General features: G+C 34.4%; 1 protein-coding gene across 1 annotated transcript in view; it reads right to left on the bottom strand.

Moving 5' to 3' along the window:
- The window catches only part of LOC112038520 (uncharacterized), a 48,217-nt gene extending 33,365 nt beyond the window's left edge, over window positions 1-14,852 (bottom strand). Inside the window, 5 exon segments of the mRNA XM_065777055.1 lie at window positions 3,733-4,093; window positions 7,503-7,663; window positions 7,810-8,433; window positions 13,005-13,764; window positions 14,237-14,852. Of these exon segments, the coding sequence (XP_065633127.1) occupies window positions 3,733-4,093; window positions 7,503-7,663; window positions 7,810-8,433; window positions 13,005-13,764; window positions 14,237-14,724 (2,394 nt within the window). The 5' untranslated portion in view covers window positions 14,725-14,852.
- Between the last annotated feature and the right edge of the window lie 8,969 nt (window positions 14,853-23,821).

Below are 23,821 nucleotides of genomic sequence, written 5' to 3' on the forward strand. Positions count from 1 at the left end.
AAAAAAATAATTCTTGGAAATGACTCATTTCTAGAATACATCATTGCTGAAACAAACAAAGCGTAAATAAACTAATGTATGTTTATATAAAATCAGCTTTACACGTTAAGTATGTTTCCTACTTTGGGTTGGAGTTTATAGACCCTCTAAAACTTATCTCTTTAGCCTCAAGAAACCCATAAAACTTAAATAAGCTTCCAAACTTTAATTCCCAATTAAACTCAAATTAAGGTTGTTTTGATAGGCTAGAAGCCTAGAACTCTAAAGGATTCCAATAACACTTAAATTCCTAATTCAAATAGGTTTTAATCTCTTGTCCTTTTCCTTAACTAATAAGGAGACTAAAATTTAAATATGAATAATCCACAATATAACTCTCCACGTTACATCTTCTTTTGTAGATATCATAATATAAAATAATATCACCTTCAAAATAAATTAAATAATTCATCAATTTCACTCTAGAAGCAATTAAATTAAATTTAAGTAAGGTGGGTGTTACATTAAGTGCTGGTCAAGTCGGGGGAGTAATTGAAATTTGTATGGGGAACAAAGACATGCATGAGAGTTGCAGCCGGTCTTGCAAACATTAGGAAGATAACTGGTAGAACGGAGAGTGTTAAGTTCAAAGTGGTGGATGGGAGAATCATAGATGAAGTTTCGAAGCTACCAAACAAGGCATTCTATGCCTATATGAAGACCTGCTGGTCAAGACTGCAGCAAGGATCCGGTTTAGATGGGAAATCTCAAGTTCACACACAAGAATGATAATAGGTAGTCAAACATCAGATACTGATAGAATTTAATTGCAGAATCTACTTTCAAAAAAAAAAAAAAAATAATTACAGAACCTGCAACACGTTAATATATTAGCCAAAAGCGCAAAAGATTAGAAAATCTATTTCTTTTCTTTTCTTTGTTATTTTAGGTGAAAGGTCAATTTGCTAAAAAATACTCACTATGTTGTTTGATACAAATATGGAAAGCTCTAATAAACAATCAATTTTGAGAAATCATTAAATTGAAAGGCACTTCGTAATCAAATTATAAGGCACAAGCACGACCAAATCGTCTCTTGAAACAAGATTAGCTAAAGAAATTTCAAAAAATCTATAGTAATGAATCAAAATTATGTTATATAATAAAACATTAATAGAAATAATGTAGAGACAAATTCAAACCAACGCAATAGAGGAAGCACTCATGATCAGAGATAACCAGGCGGTCTATATGACTAATAAAGAAAACATGCTAACATGGGGCCAGGTAAATTGCTGCAGAGAATTTGCAAGAAATTACAATTCTGCCACTGTGTCTAAGGACACAAATCAAAATGATCTAATTCTAGATTATTCATTTTTCCTTAAAATTAAAATTAAGAAGAAAAAAGGAAGAGAGAGAGATGATCATTTAATAGTAAACTCATTAAATAGGACTCCTCTCCATCAGAATGAGCCCCACAAATGACAATTAAAGTAGCCAAAATTTATTTAACATTCAAAATAGAAGCTAAAAATTTAAGTGTTCGTTTGGGAACAGTTTATCTAACTTTTTGCTGAAATTTTTTTATGAAAGTATGCTAAAGTATACTTGTACCTTGAAAAAGTGAGAAAAAGTGGAGAAAAAAAAAATGAGGTAATATAAAGCTGTACATAAAATTTAAAAGACAAAAGCTAAAAGCTAAAGCTTACAACTTATGCCAAACTTACCTAAGTCTCAAAAGACATATCAAACTAAATTAATGAAAATGAGACAGATTGTAACCAATCATGGTGGTTTAGGGATTTGGCAGCTAAGAAGATTTAATTCTGCTTTGTTAGGCAAATGGTTGTGGAGATATGGAATGGAGAGAGATGCCCTTTGGAGGAAGGTCATTGAGGCTAAATATGGGGATGAAAGGGGTGGTTGGTGTACCAAACCGATGTTAGGGACCTATGGTGTTAGTGTGTGGAAATCCATTAGAAGTGGTTGGCTGGACTTTTCTAAATTTCTTTGGTTTGATGTGGGTGATGGTACTAGGATAAATTTTTGGGAGGATGTATAGTGTAGGGGTTGTTCTCTTAAGGAAGTATTTCCAGAATTGTATAGTTTTAGTCAAAACAAGGGAGTTTTTTGTGTTGGAGGTTATGCGTTTCTCTAATGGGAGGCTTCATTGGAACATTAGGCTCTGTCATCCACCACAAGATTGGGAGTCAAAATTGTTGGATCTTTTTTGGGTTGTGCTTTATTCTATGAATGTGCGGGGTGTTGGTGACGACAAACTTTGCTAGAAGCCAGCAATGAGAAGAGGTTTTGAGGTTCAAGGCTTCTATCACTCTTTATCTCCTTTTTTCATTGATTTTCCTTGGAAAATGATGTGGCAATCAAAGGTTCCTCCTAGAGTAGCGTTCTTTTCTTCGACTGCTACCTTAGGTAAGATCTTAACTACGAATAATCTTTCAAAAAGGCATATTACAGTGTAGTGGTGCTTTATATGTAAAAAGTGTTGGGAATTAGTGGATCATCTTCTTCTTCATGGTCCAATAGTATATGAGCTATGGTCTATGCTCTTTTGTTTGTTTGGTATACATTGGGTTATGCCGTATAAAGTTAGTGAGATGTTAGCTTCTTGGCAGGAGAAGTTTGGTAGACATCGAAATATAGGTTTATGGAGGTTTGTGCCACATTGTTTGTTTTGGTGCTTATGGTGGGAGCAGAATGCTAGATGCTTTGAGGATTGTGAACGGTCTATTCTTAACATTAAGTTTTTCTTTTTCCGTACTCTCCTTGAGTGGAGTTTAGTTTTGCCTTCCTATTCTTGTTTTTCTCTCCTTGATCTTATTGATCGTTGTAATCTGAGTTCTTGATTTGTGCCACTATAGTACACTTCCAGTGTACTTGGTTGGTTTTTTTAAATAAAATTTCTTACATTACTTATCAAAAAAAAAAAAAAAATCTAGAAGGAACTCAAGAAAAGGCATTTTGTTATTATAAACTAAAAACTATTATGCTTTGAGAACATCCAGCAAACTAAAAAACTCTTTCAATAAAATTTTTCACACTTTGAAAATATATAGCAGCCAACTTGTTTAAGTGATAACCAAAGATAACATTTTTTTGATAAGTAATAAGTTTTATTGATATAAAAAAAGGGACACCCTGGTACAATAACCAAAGATAACATGATGGAATAATGAAAGCTATTATTGTTACAATACCAAAATAACCGGTCAACATACATAATACTAGACACGCAGTAAATAAGATAACTTAGTACAATGAATAGCGCAAGACTATGAAATATTCAAGAATATACGGTCACCAGTTGGACTGACACATTCAGAAACTCTACGCATATCAATTATAGATGAATATGACCATGAATAAATTAGCAAATGAGAAATATACTCTTGAAAATTTGCATCCTATCACCATATGATCTGTGTGTCTTTCTAGCAATTGCCAATTTTACAAAGGAATCAATTTCTCTTCAAAAGACTACTTCAAAACCCTTTTTTCAGAAACTAGTTGTTTCAATTAATACCAACAGAAGCTCACAGAACAGACCAAAGGACTTCAAGCAAGCATTACATCAGCATTTCTGTAGTTTTGCAGCAAACTCCAGTGAAATAATAACATATATGGTGCTTAACTGAAAGGAAGGAAAAGTTTTTTGTATTTGGCAAATGGGAGATATAACATGTACATATGTGTCCCCTTCATGGATGAAATATAACAACAAAAATATAATACCTGTCGATCACTTTTTAGCAGACGCTTCGCAAGAACTCGGCATGGGGTATCTGAACTGCGGGAAGAGTTCATTTTCGTGGCAGATAGCTCTTCAGCAACTAAAGCAGCTTCTTCCAAGATGTAATTACGTGGAAAAGCAGTTAAACAAAGTAAGGTCGCATTACGGAGAAATTTCATCATGTCAGTTCTCTTAGAAATATCATTGGTGCTGCCCAAAAGCTCTTCCAAACTGAAACTACTCAAACTGCTTTGAGCCTTGGTTAAAGCATCATGAACCCTTCTCAAAGTACTTAATATCGCATCTGGCAATGCCTCCAAGCTAAGGACTTTCTCAATCCAACTAGAATTGTTTGTGCAAATGCTGCTGGGGAAGAAAGCTTAATGTCACTGATCAGTTATTATTACATTTTATATAAGAATTTATACAAAACAGTATATTCTGATTTCAGTTGCACACATAATATAAACATTAATAAAACCTAGGAAATCCTCTGATGCAACCATGGAAGATTATTTGTTGCCACTTGGAATTTCATCCATTCAAGATTTAATTTCTTGAGTCAATGAGTAAAATCCGATTGAAGCAAAAGTCACATGGTTTTAAGGATATCATTTAAGTACACTATACCAAAGAGTGAGAATACATGTGGCCAACCCTAATTAGTTTGTTGAGGATCCATAGCCGACCCCAAAGTTTTGCAACTAAAGCTTTGTTGCTAATGCCTTTGTAGTTATAAGTATGCTAGGGTTAAAACAATTTTAGTTTTAGGATATCATGTTGTAAGTTATGGTTAATTCTTTAATTAGGGACAAATCTATTTTTTGATAAGTAAATAATTTCAACAAAAAAAAAAAGCAGGTGCCCGCATATATGGGCACTGGCAGTATACGACGGGGAGCTCAAAAAAACAGAACAAAAAGGGAAAAGAAAAAAATCCACAACTAATGAGAAGGCAAAGATGCCAAGAAATCAAGAAACCCATCCATGAAGAACAAGGGAGTCAGTGAGGTCCATTCATATAAAATCTTCAGTAAAACTTTCTTTAATTAAACCACAGTAAGTTCATCTCCCTCAAAGCACCACGCATTCCGCTCACACAAATACACTACATAAGACACGCCAGAACAGCTCGCCACAGCCTCCCACTACCTCCTCTACCAGACCAGCCCTACTTCCAAGACGCAAAGACTTCCCAGATGTAGATCACGTAGAAAATCAAAGCCCATAGATCTGATGCCACAGAATAATGTAAGAACAAATGGTTTACATCCTCCACATTAGCTTTGCACATGAAGCACCACTTCATAACAACTATACCCCTTTTCTTTAAATTGTCCGCTGTCAGAACCCTACCCAAGACCGCACACCAAGATAAGAAAGCCATTCTAGGTGGGACGCAAACTCTCCAAATACACTTCTAAGAAAATTCTGTAACCCCACCCCCCCTTCCCCCCTTGCAAATCATAATGATAAATTTTTACCTAAAATCCTTCTTTCTCCAAAGGAATCCTCACCAACTATTCGGCCTCCCCAAAACAAATACAATTCCCATAAACTCTCATAACTGAGTCATGGCCTCTTCTTCCCAGTCCTGCATAGCAGGATTGAACACTGGGTGCCAATAAATATGATCATGTCTAAATTCTACATAATCAGCCACAGTAGCTTCACTATCCTGAGCTAGGAGGTACAAACCAGGAAATCAATCCTTAAAATTAGCTTTCCCCCACAAATCATGCTAAAATTGGACTCTAGTACCACAACCAACATCATATCTGATGTAACACACAAATTTATCCCACCAACAATGGATATATTTCCACAGACCCACACCATACGAGCCCTGAGCCTCCCTTGAACACCAATACATACTAGGAGAACCATACTTCAACTCAATAATCCTCCTCCATAATGCCGATTTGTTACTTACATACCACCACAACCATTTCCCCAACAATGCTTGGTTAAATAGTGTTAATTTCTTAATGCCCAATCCCCGATGACAAATAGGAGCACAGCAAGAATCCCAATTCACTAAGTGAACTTTGAATTCATCGCCTACACCACCCCATAGGAAATCTCTTTGAAGTTTTTGTTTGCTACCCCACAGGTATAGGGAATTAAGATCTATAATTTCTGCAGCATGAATGATAAGGATATTTTGATAATTGAGATAGGATATCTTGTCTTAGGTTTATTTTCATTGAGTCTAAGTTGGTCTTTGGTCTGTTAATACCTTTATTAATCATATTTAGAGCTCTAATGCTACTACAAGAAAGAGTTCTTATATATTTGTTCTTGATTTACTCAAACAATTAATGGTTATATATATATATATATATATAATATTGAGGTATGTTCACCTAAGTGTGTTCTTTTCCCTGTTTCTCTTCGCCCTTTCACTTTGCCTTTGGCACTCTGTACTTTAAACATAATTGTTCAGTGTTCACAGTAACATTCATGTTCAATTGGATTTATTTTGGCAAGAACAAAACTGCAATTCTGGACATAAAAATTATGTTTTTATATGAATGGGCAGTTGTAGTGGTTTGTTTTCTTTTATTAATATGTTGGATTTCAAAGATACTTAAAAAAAAAATAATAATAATAATTTTGACAGGTAAGCTTGTTCTTTGATAACTAACAGCAGTTTTATTAATTAAAATTAAATTACAAATACATAATCCGTTCCCAATGTATTCTTTTTTCTTTTTTTACTTATCAAAAAAAAAAAAAAGAATACATTGGGAACAGATTATGTATAGTACATATATACACCCAAAGTTCCCTAAGATGATAAAAAAACATTACTACTTATAAAAAAAATGTTCTGTGTATTAGGATCACACACCCTTTTTGCACTCTTCTAATATATTTTATTTTCTAATGGAGAAAATATGAAGTGATTTGTTCACCCAGCTGTAGTGTCTGTGTACTTAGGTTCATCCATTTATATCTTCTAACCAAGCCTCAAAAGTTCTCATTAACAAGATAGGCACCTAGGCATATGTGCAAGTGTGCAAAGAAAGTTATGGGAAAATGTCACAATCGCATGTTAAAACAAGAGTCAATTGGCCTTTCTAATTCTGAAAGCTGTATGAGAAGATAGCCAAAAAAAAGGAACAAAAAACTTAGAAGTTCCCCACATATTGTCAAAAGTGGTTCCATTCAGAAATGAATTATTGAAGAACTACTCCCAAAGATACTCTTTCTGTGTGTATACAGCCCCCCAAGTGCCCCCCACCCCCCCTCCCCAAAAAAAAAAAAAGTTATAATTACTATTAACAAACCCAACTATATAGATTAACTGTATGAGTTCATTTTTCATAACAATATAACCCATCAATCAATTTAGACCACTTAATGACACCAACCCTCAGTTATGCTAGTTATTTTCTAAAACTAGGTCTCCACTACACAGCCACAGACTACCCATCCCATGCCACTGTTTCACATTTCAGATCTAATGATTTTATATTATACCCATAAAGTTCCAAGCAATGGGACAAAACAATTCATATGCAAAAATTGGTTCAGTATTTATACCTATCCCCAAAAAAAATAAAAAATAAAAAAATAATAATCAGTATTTGTTGAAAAAGAAAAACATGATCTATTATTTCATTGCAAAACTCAAATTTCAATTTATGTTTGGATGTTTCTAGGAAAAGGGAAAAGGGGGAAACAAACAAGTACAAATCAAGCTTAGAGTAGGAGCACAAATAGATGAGGAAATTAGGTATGGTATTGGTATCAATAGAGAACTTACCATTGAGATATTTTCCCACCAAAGAAATCAATGAATTGGGACATGAGAGATAAACGGGCCTCTACTGAGCTTAATGAAAACAGGTATTCATTGACATCTTCATACAATATAACCCTCAAAAGTTGCTCATCACCTTCTCTATCAGGTGTCCCATCACCATGCGGGCCCCAGCTGTTTCATGGTGAAATTCAGTTTTCAAAACATGAGTATTTATTTGTGAACAGATACAAATAACTTCAGAAATGAACACCTAAGAAAAGCTTTGATACAGTAAATCTCATAGATACACGAGGGAGGGAGAAAGAGAGAAACCAGATTTCCTGCGAAGAGGCATCCATTGATCACAGTCCCTAGATGACTCTTCTTCTGACCATCTAGCCCAAGTTGAAGTTTCTTTAACCTCACAACTAGCCTCAGCTTCAACATCAATACCTAATTTTTTCAGCAAAGCTTCAGTTTCATCTTCCTCCTTGACATCTTCATCCTCAAATTCCTCCTGAAGCTCCCCAACATCCAAGTTATTGTTGGCTGCGTTTATTGAATTTCTACTACCATCCTGATCTTTGAAAAGTGGCTCTGACCAACCTGTCCAGCCACCTTTTTCATTATCACGTGTGCTCTCCTCGTCTTTGATAACCTTTTGCCTATTCTCCTCCTCTCTCTCCAACCATGTGGACCAACCAAGGGCATCTTCTTCTCCAACTCTTGCACCGTCACTATTCCAAAAGTGCTCAAAAAGTCTCCTTCTACTCTGCTCAGTCAGGAGTAAAGGACAAAACAAACTAAATTCAATTTCAGCCTGGAACAATGCAGTAGCCAACTCCTGGTAGCCAGCCTGCCACTCGAACCTGCATAGACTGAGGAATATATCAACAAGACCAAGTTCCAGCTGAACAATTGCAGTATCTGATGGCTTTGCAGATTGATGAACCTGCATTAAACGAGAACACATAAAAACNAATTCCTCCTGAAGCTCCCCAACATCTAAGTTATTGTTGGCTGCGTTTATTGAATTTCTACTACCATCCTGATCTTTGAAAAGTGGCTCTGACCAACCTGTCCAGCCACCTTTTTCATTATCACGTGTGCTCTCCTCGTCTTTGATAACCTTTTGCCTATTCTCCTCCTCTCTCTCCAACCATGTGGACCAACCAAGGGCATCTTCTTCTCCAACTCTTGCACCGTCACTATTCCAAAAGTGCTCAAAAAGTCTCCTTCTACTCTGCTCAGTCAGGAGTAAAGGACAAAACAAACTAAATTCAATTTCAGCCTGGAACAATGCAGTAGCCAACTCCTGGTAGCCAGCCTGCCACTCGAACCTGCATAGACTGAGGAATATATCAACAAGACCAAGTTCCAGCTGAACAATTGCAGTATCTGATGGCTTTGCAGATTGATGAACCTGCATTAAACGAGAACACATAAAAACCAAAATGAGGTGACATAACATGTTCTACGAAGGTTTTTTTTTTTTTTTATTTAACCCGTGCCATGAAAAATAAAATAAAAAGATGAAAAACATAACACTGTTAAAAATGTCAGAATATCTATTCATAACCTACTACATATTGATAAACCACAACTATTTGCCCTTTTTTTAGTTGTTGGTTAAGTCAGATCAATATGCATCCATTATTTAAAAGATAAATTTTTGAATGACTAATGTCCTATTTGTTTTCAAGGAAAATATTTTCTTGGTGAAGTTATCCTCTGTGAAAAACTTTTTCAGGGAAAATACATTGCTTTCTGGCGTTTGAGGCTGGCTTTTCAAAGAGATACTCCAGTAGTTCCATCCTTGCAATCAGCATGGCTGTATGGTTCAACATGTAGTAGCATAGGCATTGTGAGGTCCATGTAAGAGTGTGACAGATCTTTTGTAGAACCCGATACCTTGTCTCATAATCACTGAACTTCTTGCTGAGATAGTATATGGCTCTTTCCTTCTACCCATTTCATTGTGATGACCTAGGACACAAGCTATCTACCGCTTTTTAACCTGTTTGCATATGCTTGTGCACAGATTTACATTATTCAATAATCCCAGCTGCTAGGACTGAAGTCGTGAAGCAGGACCTTAAGGGATTCAAAACTATAATGAAATTTCTCTCCTTTTTTTTTTCCTTTTTTTTTTTTTTTTTTTGGTCATTTCACAGTGAAGTTTCTTGATGGGTTCTTGGTTAGAATTTGACACATAGGGGTTCAGGAATGGTTAGGTATGAGAAGTATTAGATCTTGTTGGCTTTTGAGCAACTAAAATTAGAGATCAAGGATGCAGGATTTTCTAGCATCAGGTTGTTTGAAGCAAAATCTCAAAAAAGGAGAAGAAAATTACAGCCTAAATATCGCACCAAGGTTTCCTATGCTTACACTTAGGAAGGGGCAATCTGACCCTAAAAACATTAAAAAATAAAAATTTGTCATTGAACTCTCTTTGAATTTATTCCTCCATTGCACTCAAAACTTTTTCCCAATTCCTGATGGTAACTTTGAATATAGTAAATCAAAAAGGGAGCAATGGATTCAATTCTCAATCCTAAAAGGCTTGAACAAAACCAGGATTAAGAAAAAGGTAAATCACAAAAGGATCCAATTAACGGGTGCCCTTATAAGGAATTTGTTAATAGACTATTTAAGGAAAATTTTAATACCACTTTCATAAGAAATATAAAATGCTGTCAAAAAAATCAATTGTTTTCTTCATATCCCATAAAAAGTTTCTAAAAATATTTAATAAACCAATGCCCTTAAGGCATTCGCCCCAAAAAGAGATATGACACTCCCTTCCCTTGAGGTTGAAGGAAATCAACACATCAATCCTTCCGTTAATAAAAGTAACAATATATTCCAAATTTTTTTTATAAGAACAACATATTCCAAATTTTGAAAAGATGCTCTTGACCAAGCCCTAACCATGGCTAGTAAAAGCTTTTTGGGTTAAAAATATTACCATTCCTTGTCACTAAACTTCCAAATTTTGATATGATTCTCTTGATCAACCCTAACCATGGTTAGTGAAAGCTTTTTGGGTTAAATATTACTGTTCCTTGTCACTAGGGGTCCATTTGATTGGGAGAATGGAAAAGTGGGAGGATAAAAAGATTTTAGTTTCCCTCATTTGTGTTTGGTTGGGAGGGTGGAAAAGTGGAGAGATGGAAAACTTTGTTGTTTGGTTAAGATAAAAAATGAGAGGATTGAAAATAGAATTGGTATAAATTTACCATAATGTCCCTATTAAATAAAATAAAAAGTAGCACATTATATACTTTTTAAACAATTGTGTATAGATAGGCATTTCATTAAAATGAAAAAAATAAAATACAAAAGGTTAAGAAATTAATCCAAAACTATTTTCTAAAAAACAAAAAAAAAAAAAAAAAAAAAAACCCAACAAAACTAAAGAGAAAAGAGACAAAATAATAATAATAATAATAATAATAATAAAGAAAGAAGAAGAAGAAGAAGAAGGCAATGTCTAGAAAAGTGCCAAAAAAAAAAAATTAAAAAGAAGCCAAAAGCCCAAATGTCCAGAATGCATGCTGGGGTATATCTGTCCAAAAGTAACAAGGAGCAAGCTCCTTGTTTTCTCTCCTATAATCTCCCCAATTTGGGGAGATAGATTTTTGGTGGGCACGGGGAGAAAACACACAGACCCCACCAGTTTTCTCTCCCCTCTCCCCTCCCAACCAAACAAACACTCCAACCATTTTCTCCCCACTTTTCTCTCCTTTATTTTCCATCCACCCACTTTTCACTCCAACCAAACATACCCTAGATTTCCGGGGGAGGGGGGGAAGAGGGAAACCACACACACTCTTCCAACAGCAAATTTTCTGCACAACCAAAAAGCAAGCAACTTCGAGCAAGAATAGTGAACCTCAATTCTTCTCAAAACCCCCATAACTTATAAATATTTTTGTTATCATCCTGCTAACCTCTGTTCCATTGTTTTCACAGTAAAATTAACCATTCCTTACAATAAATCCTGCTGTCTCAATTCTCTTTGGAACATGGATAGCCATGGCAAAAAGAGAAAAATAAAAAAATAGGCCAATAACTAGACCAAGAACTCTTTTTTTTCTTCTTCTTTTTATTTTATTTTATTTTATGTATATAAGAACTCTTCAAAAGAGAAAACCTCCCACCCTTCAAAATAGTGGCTTTTATATGTTTGGTTCTGCCCACCAACCTCTTCCACTAAATTATATATTTAAAGTTCTCTTTTCCTTTTTCTTTTTTATGATTTAATCTATTATGTTTTTACTATCACTTTCAATAAGGAAAATTAGAATAATTGTGTATTCTCTGGGTCACCAAAACCTGGTGGCGCAAATAAAAGTCTACAATGCATAGGAACCTTTTTTTTGATAAGTAAGAAGTTTATTGATATCAAAAAACCCTAGTACACAGGGAGTGTACAAGGGGTTAAACAATTCAAGAACAAAAATTACAAGAACCTAGGAAATCAAGAAAAGAAAAAAAATGATTGGTTTAGCAAAGCAGCCAACCAATCCATTAAAGTTCTAAAGAAAAATAACTTTAGGTCTGGTATGGATCTCTCATTATCTTCAAAGCACCTACTATTTCCCTCTTTCCAAAGACACCACAATAAGCAATGAGGAACAATCAACCATATATACCCATTTCGATGACGACAAAATCTGCCTTGCCAACATGCTAGAAGCCCCACTACAGATTGTGACATAACCCAGCTTACTCCAAACAAACCAAACACCATAGACCACATAGCAAGTTAGCAACCAGACAATGAAGAAAAAGATGATCAACTGATTCACCATTACACTTGCACATGTAGCACCAATCCAATATCCAAACCTTCCTTTTTCGTAAATTGTCAATCATTAAGCGTTTCCCTAAAGCAGCAATACAATGCATAGGAACCTGGTCCAGGCATCCTGCAATCTAGATAATCCTAGGTTGCATATGTAGATAACCTTCTAATATCCACATGCAAAAGCTTTGTTTTTTCTTTTTCAGGAAAGCAATATCCCAAAAGTCTGAGCTAACTTTGGAAAATATGTCCAACAATGTAAATAAAATTTGCACCAACATTTTCCCTCATGTGCAAGCTCACTAACAGTCCTGAATGAAGAACAGGACTTACAAGCATGCAGCCCTCACATGTACGAACAGAAGGAAGCCAAAACTTGATTAAAAAACGCTTAGCCAGACAGGGCTCTGATACCATGTTAGGAAATCAATCATCACAAAAGCTTATGATATTAAAAACAGTTCCAACAATATATACAAAGCTTGAAAACAAAGCCAGAACATATGAATAGAGACACCGTGCAGTATGTATGCAAAATGAACTATTGAAATCTGAAACTTAAACTATCCACAAGCATTAATAGGAACCATGTGTTAGTGGCTTTGATTGTCCAAGACAGTAAAAGTAGAGATATAAAAGATAATTTCATCTATATATTATTCATTTAGCCATCCTCATGAAAAAGAAAAGCTGGGATATGTTAGATTGAGAACCTGCCTAAAGTGCTTGCTGGATGCAGCAGATAGAGCCTGGATTGCATGTGCATACATTTTTCTCATGTCTGAAACCTTGAACCTGGAGAAATCTCCTTGAACAACATGCAGGAACTCCCTCCACAATTTGTAACTCCCTGGATGCTGCATGAGTATCTTTTCCCATCTACTAATCAAGACATCGATGTTATCTCTGTTCTGATAAGCCTTCAGAAGACAAAGCAACAAATCTTCATTTTCTGGGTTAAGCTCAGCTGCCTTCTCCAGTATGCTTATCTTCTTTTCAAGTGTCTGCAAGCGAGCACCTTTCTGGGGTTGCATACCCGCAACCCTGTCCTGGAACTCTGCAAAAGCTAACCAGACCTTTTCATCATGTGGGTTCTCCCTTGTCAATTTGTTGAAGTCCCGTGTTCTGCGTAGAACTTCATCTTCCCAAGATTCTTCAATTATTGAAGCTCTCGAGACAGAACCACTATCCACACCTTCATGGGAGGTATGAATGTCTGATAAAGGAATGAAATCATCTGCTGTCGTCTTTATGGGTGCAAGAAGACGTACACGCTTTAAGCTCTTATGGCGCTCCAAAGCTGTGTACTTTGCAGACCAATAACGACCAGCAGATACTAGTTTACTATCCAATGCATCAAGATCACCATCTCTGTCCAACATTGCACCTGTCCGGTTCCACCAGTACAAACCTTGATAAGAAAGGCCGGATAGCTTCAAAGGGTTATGAGGTTTGTAGCGGGCAATATCCATCCTGCAGTAAAGTGAGAACTTTAAACCTTCAGCCTTTAAACCAATAACATCGAAGTGCATCAATTGTTTTCTTAGGAGGAAAGAAGAGTCCGCCTGCAGACACAACTACTTCAAAACCCAAATCCACAACATGCTCGGGTGTGAACTTGTGGTTAGAAATCAACACTTGCACATGGGACTGCCATTGGTACTCGTGAAAAAGTGAACTTGAATTCACCCATCACAAACCGACACTTAAGCATGTTTTGAATTTGAGTGTGGAAATGGTTGTGTCCAAAACTTAATAGAACTAAAAATTAATCACTATAATGTTTTGTTTTTTGTGGTGGAGTTGAATTTAAGAAATGAATTTACTAGGCTTTTTAGAGAAACCACTAGCACACAAGTCAAACTAAGAATCCTAAAACTAAAAAGAGTTCATGTATATATGTTTGTGCATGATGTAGTAAATATGCAATTGAAGGTAAACTAACCTGTAAAGGGAGCCGAAAGCCAAATTATCGGGATCGCCACGCGATTCGAAGTAATAATCTTTGGTATTGGAATTGGAATTGGAATCGGAACCAGCCCAAGCTCGAACACCGGACTTTCTGGCACCGTCTGCTCTCTCTTTGGACCGTTTCCGTTTCTTCTTCTTCTTCTTCTTCTTCTTCTTATTCTTAGAATTCTTTTTGTTATCGTCTTGGTCGGATTCAAGAAACTCATACTCCTTTGATTTAGGTTGCTTCTCTTCTGGTTCTTCTTCTTCTTCTTCTTCTTCTTCTAATTGTGGTTGGATGGAAACGGCGTCGTTGATGACGGAGAGGTCGGCGGTGAAGCTGGAGTTTGAGAGCCATTGACATGGGGGGGTTGGAGTGACGAGTTGCTGAGACTGGGATTGAGAGGCGTCCGAAGCAGGAAATAGAGGAAATAGAGAGGGTTTTGGTTCTTCTGATTCTGCTAAACCCTTCTCCTCTCCCATTGCGTCAGGGTTTTTAAGACTTCCACGTTTTCGTATTCGGATTTTGCAAATGATCACTTCTATGAGTATGACTATAATAAGCACCCATGCTGGGGAAAAATATACCCCCCACAGTACCCCTATTTATTTATTTATTTTTATTTTGAGATAGGATACCCCGAATCCGTTATATCAGGTTACCAAAGCACCAGATACCCATCGGTCAATCCTCCATTAATCATAAGATTTTCTAAATGTGGTTGGTCACTTAGGGTGTGTTACCAAAACACCAGACACCCATCAATCAATCCCCCCGTTAATCTTAGGATTTTCTAAATGTGGTTGGTCACTTAATGTCTAATTGTTTTTATTACCAACCTCAAGTTAAGAGCATATAAGGTCTCATATCCTAAAAAAATAAAGATAAAATTTAGGTCTAATACTTATTGTTCCTTAGGTTTCCCTGTTCAGTCATGTGTCTACTTAACTAAAAAATACATTTTCATCCCATGAGAAAAAATTCACATGCCAAAATCTTAAAATGGGAGCCTAAGAAATAGCACTTAAGTACTGTACGTAAATCTTGTTGAATAAATAAAGCATATGCTAAAATAAATTATGACATAAGTTGTCTTATAACTTCATTCTCTTAACAAAATTGTGTTTGCGTTTGTGAGGAAACCTCAGAGAGGGAATTGTTTAATAAACATATTTCATTTGGCATCTTTATAGGCCTAAGAGTTAGAGAGACTAAGGGCCCACAATAACTTGGGGAACAATTTGATCATTAAATGCCTTGGAAAAATGGTTTACAATTTATAATTATCTTTAAACAAATCAAGTTAAAAATGTGCAAAATCTGAAAAATAGTATTCAAACTCATATTGTGGAGGCAATTTGGGATAGTAAGAGCATTTGCATTAGCTCATGCAAGAACTCTTGTCTATTTTAGCATAAGCAGCTACTTTTCTATTTCATAAAACCATTTTTCAAAATATCCTACTTCAGATTATCTATTTTATTTCTTTTAAAAAAATGATTATCTAATTTATTCTACATTTTATTAAATTATTATTTCTTTATCAAATCTCTCTCTCTCTCTCTCTCTCTCTCTCTCTCTCATTTTTTATTATTTCTTTATCAATTTACACATCAATAGTAATATTGTATATTTGTACGGTTGTTGTAACTCTAATACTATTTTACACAAGTTTGACTAAACTGATGTCAGTGATTTTTGAGGTTAAATGTGCAAAAATGAATTCTTATACTATTTTGCATTCACTGATGCTGATGCTCTAAATGTGCAAAATTTAGTAAATTTTGGACCATCTTGTATATCATGAAATTCCCTTCAAAAAGATAGCTCACGGGCCAAAATCAAAGTTAAAATGGATGAGATATCAAAAAAAAGAAAACCAAAATCCTGATTAAATGTATTATTATTTTAAGATAAAAAGAGTTGTTTTTGGAACATTTTTGCTCAAAAAACTTTACCAATTCACCCACAATTGGAGCAATCCTTCTCAACAAGATTGAAGTATGATGTCTTACCTACCTTCCATAAAAAGGGTTTGACAATATCCGCCATGGATTAGGAGAAATGAATTTTTCAAGAATAGTGCACGAAGAAATCCGTGCTCGAAAAGACTTCCAAATAACAGCACAAAGATAAAACCAAAACCAAGAAAAAGAAGAAAAAGGAAAGTGTAGGGAGCAAGGCACAAAATTTTGGTGAGGTGTTGCAGCAACACCCATTCCAATTTCTCCTCACCCATAAATACCCCCCCCCCCTCTCTCTTGGAAAAGTCATGAACAAATCAAGAAAAATAGGAAAAATTCTCCTCTCTCTCTCTCTCTCTCTCTCTCTCTCTTCTCTAGTCTCTATTATCTTTCTCTCTAAGCCTTCGTTTTTTTCTTAGGAAACCTCTCTAAAAATCCAGCCCCTCCCTTCTCCACATTCCCTCTCCAAAAAGCCTTAGGTAAGTGGGTAAGCTTTGTAATGAAATGGGTTAGTTCTTCCTATGGCTATATCCATTTCTTTTCCTTTTCTCTTATAAACACTCCATTTACATATATGAAATTCCTTTCTTTATTGTCCATTTATTTTCTTGTTCTTTACATAGTGGTCTCTATTCATCTATTATTCTCTTCTCTCTCTCTCTTTACACCTAAAAAATGTTTTCTACCCCTTTTTTCTTTGGTTGTCTTCTCACTTGAGAAAACAACCCTAACATTTATGATAAATCTTCATATTCCTAACTAGATGGTATGCAATGGCATTATCCACGTGAGCAACCAACCTTAGTGGGAAATGAAGCCTTATCATAGATGGGTTTTTCTTAAATGTGTTCTAAACCTAGGCATAATATGGGTATGTGTCCTAGAGAGTGGTAGAGGTCTCTATGACTCCCATTTCTCATTATGGAAAAGGACTCATAAGCTTGGATGTGGCAAGATTATAGCTTATTTAGGAAAATTTTCTAAAAAGAATTTCCAATAAATTTTACATTATTGTCTTGTCTTTAAATTCCTTTGATTTCAAGCACTCTATTTGTTATCTTGTCTTTAAATTCCTTTACATTCAAGTCTTTAAATTCCATGTCCTTTATTATGCACTTGTATTTTCCACTCTCCCTTTCTCATAAGTAAGGGGGTTTAAGGTGCTAACTCTTTAGCTAGCACCATAAACTCTAGTTTACCATAGAGCAAAGAGCTTGGGTAAATAAACTTCTAAACAAATGTCTTTTCTAAAAGATAAAAATGGTTCCAATGACCACCCATTTTTTTCAAAAAATGTTTTCAAAAGAAGTTTCTTCCTAAACCCCTAAAAGCCTTCCAAAGGGGCATTTTTCAAGTCTTCCTCTCAAAACCCTTTTTCTTTCTCTTTCTTTCAAAATGATTTTAATTTAAAAAAAAAAGATTTTGCTATCATCTTTCAAAAATATATGGAAACCCCTTTTTGAGTCTTTCTTAAGTTGGTTCAAAACTTTGTTCCTAAGTAATATGAGTATGTTTCCTAGAAATCTCCAAGACTCATATTTTTCAATATGGAAAAGAACCCTTGAGCTTAGATGTGATAAGGTTTAACATTTGCTTAAGAAAAATTCCCTTATAAAAGATTTTTCTTAAAACAACCTTCTTACACTATGTGTCTTCAAAGATGAATAAAAATCATGGATTTTTTTAAAACCCAAAGTTCTCATTCATAAAAGAAAACCAATGGAAAATATTTTCTCTAAATTAATTATTTCTCATGTTTTAATTAGGGTTTCAAAACTATTTTCCAAAATTAATTGTTGCTCCCTTTTCTCTAATCCTTTTCAAAAATGATTTTCAAAACCAAACTCTGTTTTCTTGGAAACTTTTTAGTTACCTTTTTACAAAAAACAAAAAGTTTAACTCTCTTTGAAAATTGGATTAAAACTCATGGTTTTCAATAAAACCATGGAAACCCTTTTCCTAAAATAAAATGGTTCTTAAACCTCTCTTCAAGTTTTTTTCTATACTAAAAAAAATGAAGAAAAACCATGTGTGAGAGACCGGACTTTTAGAGCTCTTAAAAAAAGATAAAGGCATCAACACCTCTCTTCTTGGGTTATATGGAGTTGCCACTTATTTTTTATTTAAAAAAAAAAAAAACTATGATGTACAATTTGCATATCTAAAATTCCTTAAGTTTCATTAATTGAATATACAAATACAATTTGATATAATATCATTACAAGGCTTTGGTCCTAAATACAATCTGTATAATAATTACAAAGTTTTGGTCGTAGATACAATCTACCAAAACAAAATAAAGCACTAGTTCTACCAACCTAAGATTCTAATGTTCGAGGGCTAGGTTACAAAATGGGAAGGTGTTAGGTACCCATTCTGCCCACACAGAGTCTGGTCTTCTAGACTTTTTATTATCACTTAAGTATCCTTAAACAATAATATGCAACATGTTGTATGTATATTCTCAAATCTATAGTTAAATATTATACAGAAATCTTAGATCTATAGTTCTTCTTGTGTGAAGAAATTAAATCTGATTTTTTTTTAATTACAATAAAAAATGATTTTAAAGAAAAATTTCATATTAAATCTCAAATTATGAAAAAGAATAATTTAAAAGAAAAGTTTCAGATCTATTTTTTTTATTTACTATCAAAAGGAGAATAGATTTTAAAGAAAAATTTCATTTTTTATTTTTTATTAACAATCAAAATAAATTTTAAATAAAATTTCAGATCTGAATTTTTGGTTAGAAAACAGAATGGATTTTGAAAAGAATTTTCATATCTGACTTTTTAATTAAAAAACAGAATGAACTTCATAGAAAAATTACAAATCTGATTTTTTTAATTAAAAAACAGAATGAATTTCAAAAAGAATTTTCAGATTAGAATTTTTTGTTACAAAGCTGAATGGGTTTTAAAAAGAATTTTCAAATATGATTTTTTTTAATTAAAAAAAGAATGAACTTCAAAGAGAAATTACAAATCTGATTTTTTTTTAATTAAAAAACAGAATGAATTTTAAAAAGAATTTTCAGATCTGAATTTTTTGTTAGAAAATAGGATAGGTTTTGAAAAGAATTTTCAGATCTGAATTTTTTGTTAGAAAATAGGATAGGTTTTGAAAAGAATTTTCAGATCTGAATTTTTTTATTAAAAAACAGAATAAGTTTGAAATGAATTTTCAGATCTGAATTTTTTTATTGAAAAACAGAATGGATTTTAAAAAGAATTTTCAAATCTGAGATTTTTGTTAACTAAGAAGAACAGATCTAAGAATATATTATATTTATCCTACATCTATATGATCAAACACATGAGCAAACATGAACAAACAACCATTACATGTTTTCTATGAAATAAAAATTCATAAACAAGAAAATCATATTAGAAGTTAATGTTCATAAAGAAAATATAAACAAATGCACATGTTAATGAAAGAATGAACATGCTAATGAGAGAGTAGAAGTGATACCTGCATCAATGCATGAATAAATTTTACAGGGGGAGTTACTTTAGAGTTAGAGAGAGAGTGAGTCTCTTTAAGTCCTAAAGTATTTTCACTTAACAAAAAAGAAAATCTTAAAGTTAAGACTTACAGAGTTTCTTTTACGTTAAGGGGTAGAGGGGTTAGCGATTAGGGCTGCTGAATGTTGGGAGGCCTCCTCTATTTATAGAGGTGTTAGTTGCTCAAAAAATAAGCTAGGTTTGCTTAAAAAGTAAATCCAATCATCTTAAAAAATAAGCAAAAAACATATGGGGAAAATCCTAAAAAGAAAGAGAGATTTGGATAGGAGTAAGCTGATTTTTCATATTTGAACACATTTTAGTATTTTGGTTATATCTCTTTACTCAAATTTTCATGATAAACCTCATCCCAAAGTGATAATTAGGATTTTAAAAATAATTATTTTTATTATAATTATCCCAAAAGCCTAATTATCTACAGTCTTTAAATATTATCAGCTTATTTATTTTAACCCCATGCAACAAATCTCACTTTAAGAAAAATATTTAACCAATCACAAAAAATCATTTAATTAATTTTAATTATTAACCAATCAAAATTAATTTCAATTAATCACTCGTGATCAGTTTTACCCAAATGAAATGCATGCAGATCGTGAAAACTTAGTCTCGTGATATCTTTCAATCCGACGGTCTAATTAGAGAGACTAGTAAAAAATGAAATTCTCCCAAACCTAGATTTTACAGATCTCGGTGTGTGTGTGTGTGTGGATTGTATTAAGGGCAAACAAACCAAACACACTAAGAAAGGTGCCACAAGAAGTACAGAGCTTCTTCATATTATCCATATAGACATTTGTGGGCCTTTTAATGCTCCATCTTTCGGTAAATAAAAATATTTTATCACCTTTATAGATGATTTTTCATGTTATACTTATATTTATCTATTGCATGAAAAATCTCAAGTAGTGGAAGCCCTTGCGGTGTACATTACTAAGGTGTAGCGGCAATTAGAAAGAAAAGTGAAAATCATTTGATCAGATAGAGGTGGTGAATATTATGGAAAGTATGATGAATTAGGGCAATGGCCGGGCCCGCTTGCTAAACTCCTTGAAAAGCATGGCATTTGTGTACAATACACTATGCCAAGTACACCACAACAAAATGGTGTAGTGGAATGATACAATCGTACTCTAATGGATATGGTTAGGAGTATGTTAAGTAATTCCACATTACCCATCTCATTGTGGATGTATGCTCTTAAGACCATTGTATACTTATTAAATTGGGTTCTTAGTAAGGCAGTTCCAAAAACCCCTTTTGAATTGTGGACAAGAAGAAAATCGAGTTTAAGAATTCTGCATGTTTAGGGTTGTCCAGCGAAGGCTAGAATTTATAATCCATATGAAAAGAAATTAGACTCAAGAACAATTAGTGGTTACTTTATAGGTTACCCGAAAAAGTCTAAAGGATATAGGTTCTACTGTCCTAACCATAGTACAAGAATTGTGGAAACCGGTAATGCCAGATTCATTGAAAATAGTGAAATCAATGGGTGTGATAATCTACGAAATGTGGATGTTCAAGAAGTTAGGGTACAAGTTCCACTACCTATAATTTCAAATGAAATTGTTGTTCCAACAATTGTTGAACAGCCAAGCAATGTTCAACAACAAATTAATGAACCACTATTCCATAATGAGATGCCCAACAATGAATAGGTGGTAGAAAAACTACAAGAAATAGCATTAAAAAGATCTCAAAGAGAAAGAAAGTCTGCTATTTCTGATGATTATATGGTTTATTTTCGTGAATATGATTTTGATATAAGAACAAGTAAGGATTTGGTTTCGTTTTCACAAACCATAAAAAGTGTTGATTCTATTAAATGGATGGATGCCATGAAAGATGAAATGAAATCAATGGACCAAAATAAAGTCTGGGATCTTATTGAATTGCCTGAAGGATACAAGAAAGTTGGTAGTAAGTGGGTCTTTAAGACAAAGCATGACTCTAAGGGCAATATTGAATGATTTAAAGATAGACTTGTGGCCAAAGGTTTCACTCAGAAAGAAGGCATTGATTACCAGGAGACCTTCTCCTCTATATCCAAGAAGGGCTCACATAGAATCATTTTGGCATTGGTAGCTCATTATGATTTGGAGTTGTACCAAATGGATGTGAAAACTGCTTTCCTGAATTGTTGTTTAGAAGAGGATGTCTATATGGATCAACCTGAAGGTTTCTCCATTAATGGCAAGGAACACTTAGCTTGCAAACTTAAGAAGTCAATATACGAACTTAAACAAGCTTCCTAACAATGGTATCTTAAGTTTAACGATACCATTACATCTTTTGGATTTAAAGAAAACACCGTTGATTGGTGTATTTATCTAAAGATCAATGGGATTAAGTTTATATATTTATCGCGAGCAAAGTTAGAGCAAGTAACGCACCCATGAGATGTAACATGAGGGAGAGGGACCGACATCTAGTCTCTCATACATACACTGTTTCACCTACCTCTGAAAGTCGTCATTAAATGACCATGCTCAAGGAAGCTAAAGGCAGCATTTATCACATTAAAATGAGAATATGGATGAACCAACAATGTTTAAAAAAAGATAAGAGACATACCTTCAGGGAAGAAACTTTGAACGACCCAAGGCTGAATAGGCTTTCTTTTGGATCTTGCATTTTGCACAGCAACTATTTTCTTTAATTGTGCTGGTGCATGCATGGCTCCGGTGGAAAGGAGGAGGCCGTTGTGGTCAACAAATTTTGAAAGTGATTCACAAAACGGTCTCCAATTTCTTCTCTGCCTAGTATCCAGTTTCAATGGTTGTTCCTTTGAAAATCTATTGATTTTTTTCTCCTCCTTATGAAGGTGGATAAGTATAAGAATTTGGTGTTAAGATTGATGAGGTGTCATTGCACCCTTGACTTTTGCTTCCAAATTAATTATTCTCTGATCAGAAGCTATTGGATTTCAATTCTCAAAAAATTATATGCTTCCAAGCATGGAGAGGAGGGGGGAACGCCTTTGATTTTTTTTTTTTTTTTTTTTTTCCTTGCTCTCTTTTAACTTGTTGGGGCTTATCTTGAATGTTCCCAAAGGTGTTTTTGTTCCAGACTATGAGTTGGGATTTTACCTCCTTAATCTTTGATACAAAGATTATGGCAGTGAGAACGAAGGTCCACATTGCTTCGAATTTGAAAGGTTTGGGACCATTATGAGAGATTGAGATTCCTGTGTATAGCAAGATTGGAGCATTGAAAGGGACAGTGTTTGAATAGTGCATTTGGGAAGAGAGTGCTCCAAAAGGAGTTGGCTAATAGCTCCAAGTCTCTAACAATCCTTTCCTTGATATTTACCATGGGAGATCGATTATTTGACAAGGTGAAGGGATGGTTCTCTTAAAAATCCATGTTTGTAAAGACCTCATGAATCTATAAAACCTCCATTAGATGAAAAAGCAAAAGTAGCTAGCACCTCCTACTCCTATTTTTACAGAGGCCAACAAATGAATCTAGAGCCAGAATGCTGGTTTCAGTGAGTTGCAACGAAGAGCATCCACGGGGTTTGAGGATAGTAGAAGATTAGTTTATTGAGATTGTATTGCTGCTGTTAAAGAGGACACCTCTTCAGTATCAACTCCATTCCCCTTGACCAAGCATAAACCACTCAATTTACCAAAAGAATCCAACATATATATGTAAATTTGCGTTTTACATGTACGAATTTTTACAATTTGAGATTTTTTTTTTTTTGTTTTTTTTTTAAGTATCACCCAGCCCAACTGGGTAAAATACAACTATTTAACCTCAAATGCAACCAAAGCATGCTGCCAAAAGAACGGCAAATAAAAGGGATCAACAAAGAATGATTGCCGCTACAGAAAAGCAGTGTTGATTCACAGATAATATAATGTAGCAAATTGTGTCATGAAACAATCAAAATTGGATAGCAAGAAAACAACGGCAGGCAGCCAAAAAAAAAAGGTAGACCCCCAAAAGGAACAGGAAATAAACTAACGATAGATTGCGCTGCTGCGGAAAAGCATCATGTTGATTGACGAGCACATTGTTAGTGTTAGCCTCATACATGATATAATGCAGCAAATTGTGTCATGAAACAATCAAAA

This window comes from Quercus suber, unplaced genomic scaffold (assembly GCF_002906115.3).
Source record: "Quercus suber isolate HL8 unplaced genomic scaffold, Cork oak 2.0 scaffold_147, whole genome shotgun sequence".
Classification (NCBI taxonomy): Eukaryota; Viridiplantae; Streptophyta; class Magnoliopsida; order Fagales; family Fagaceae; genus Quercus; species Quercus suber.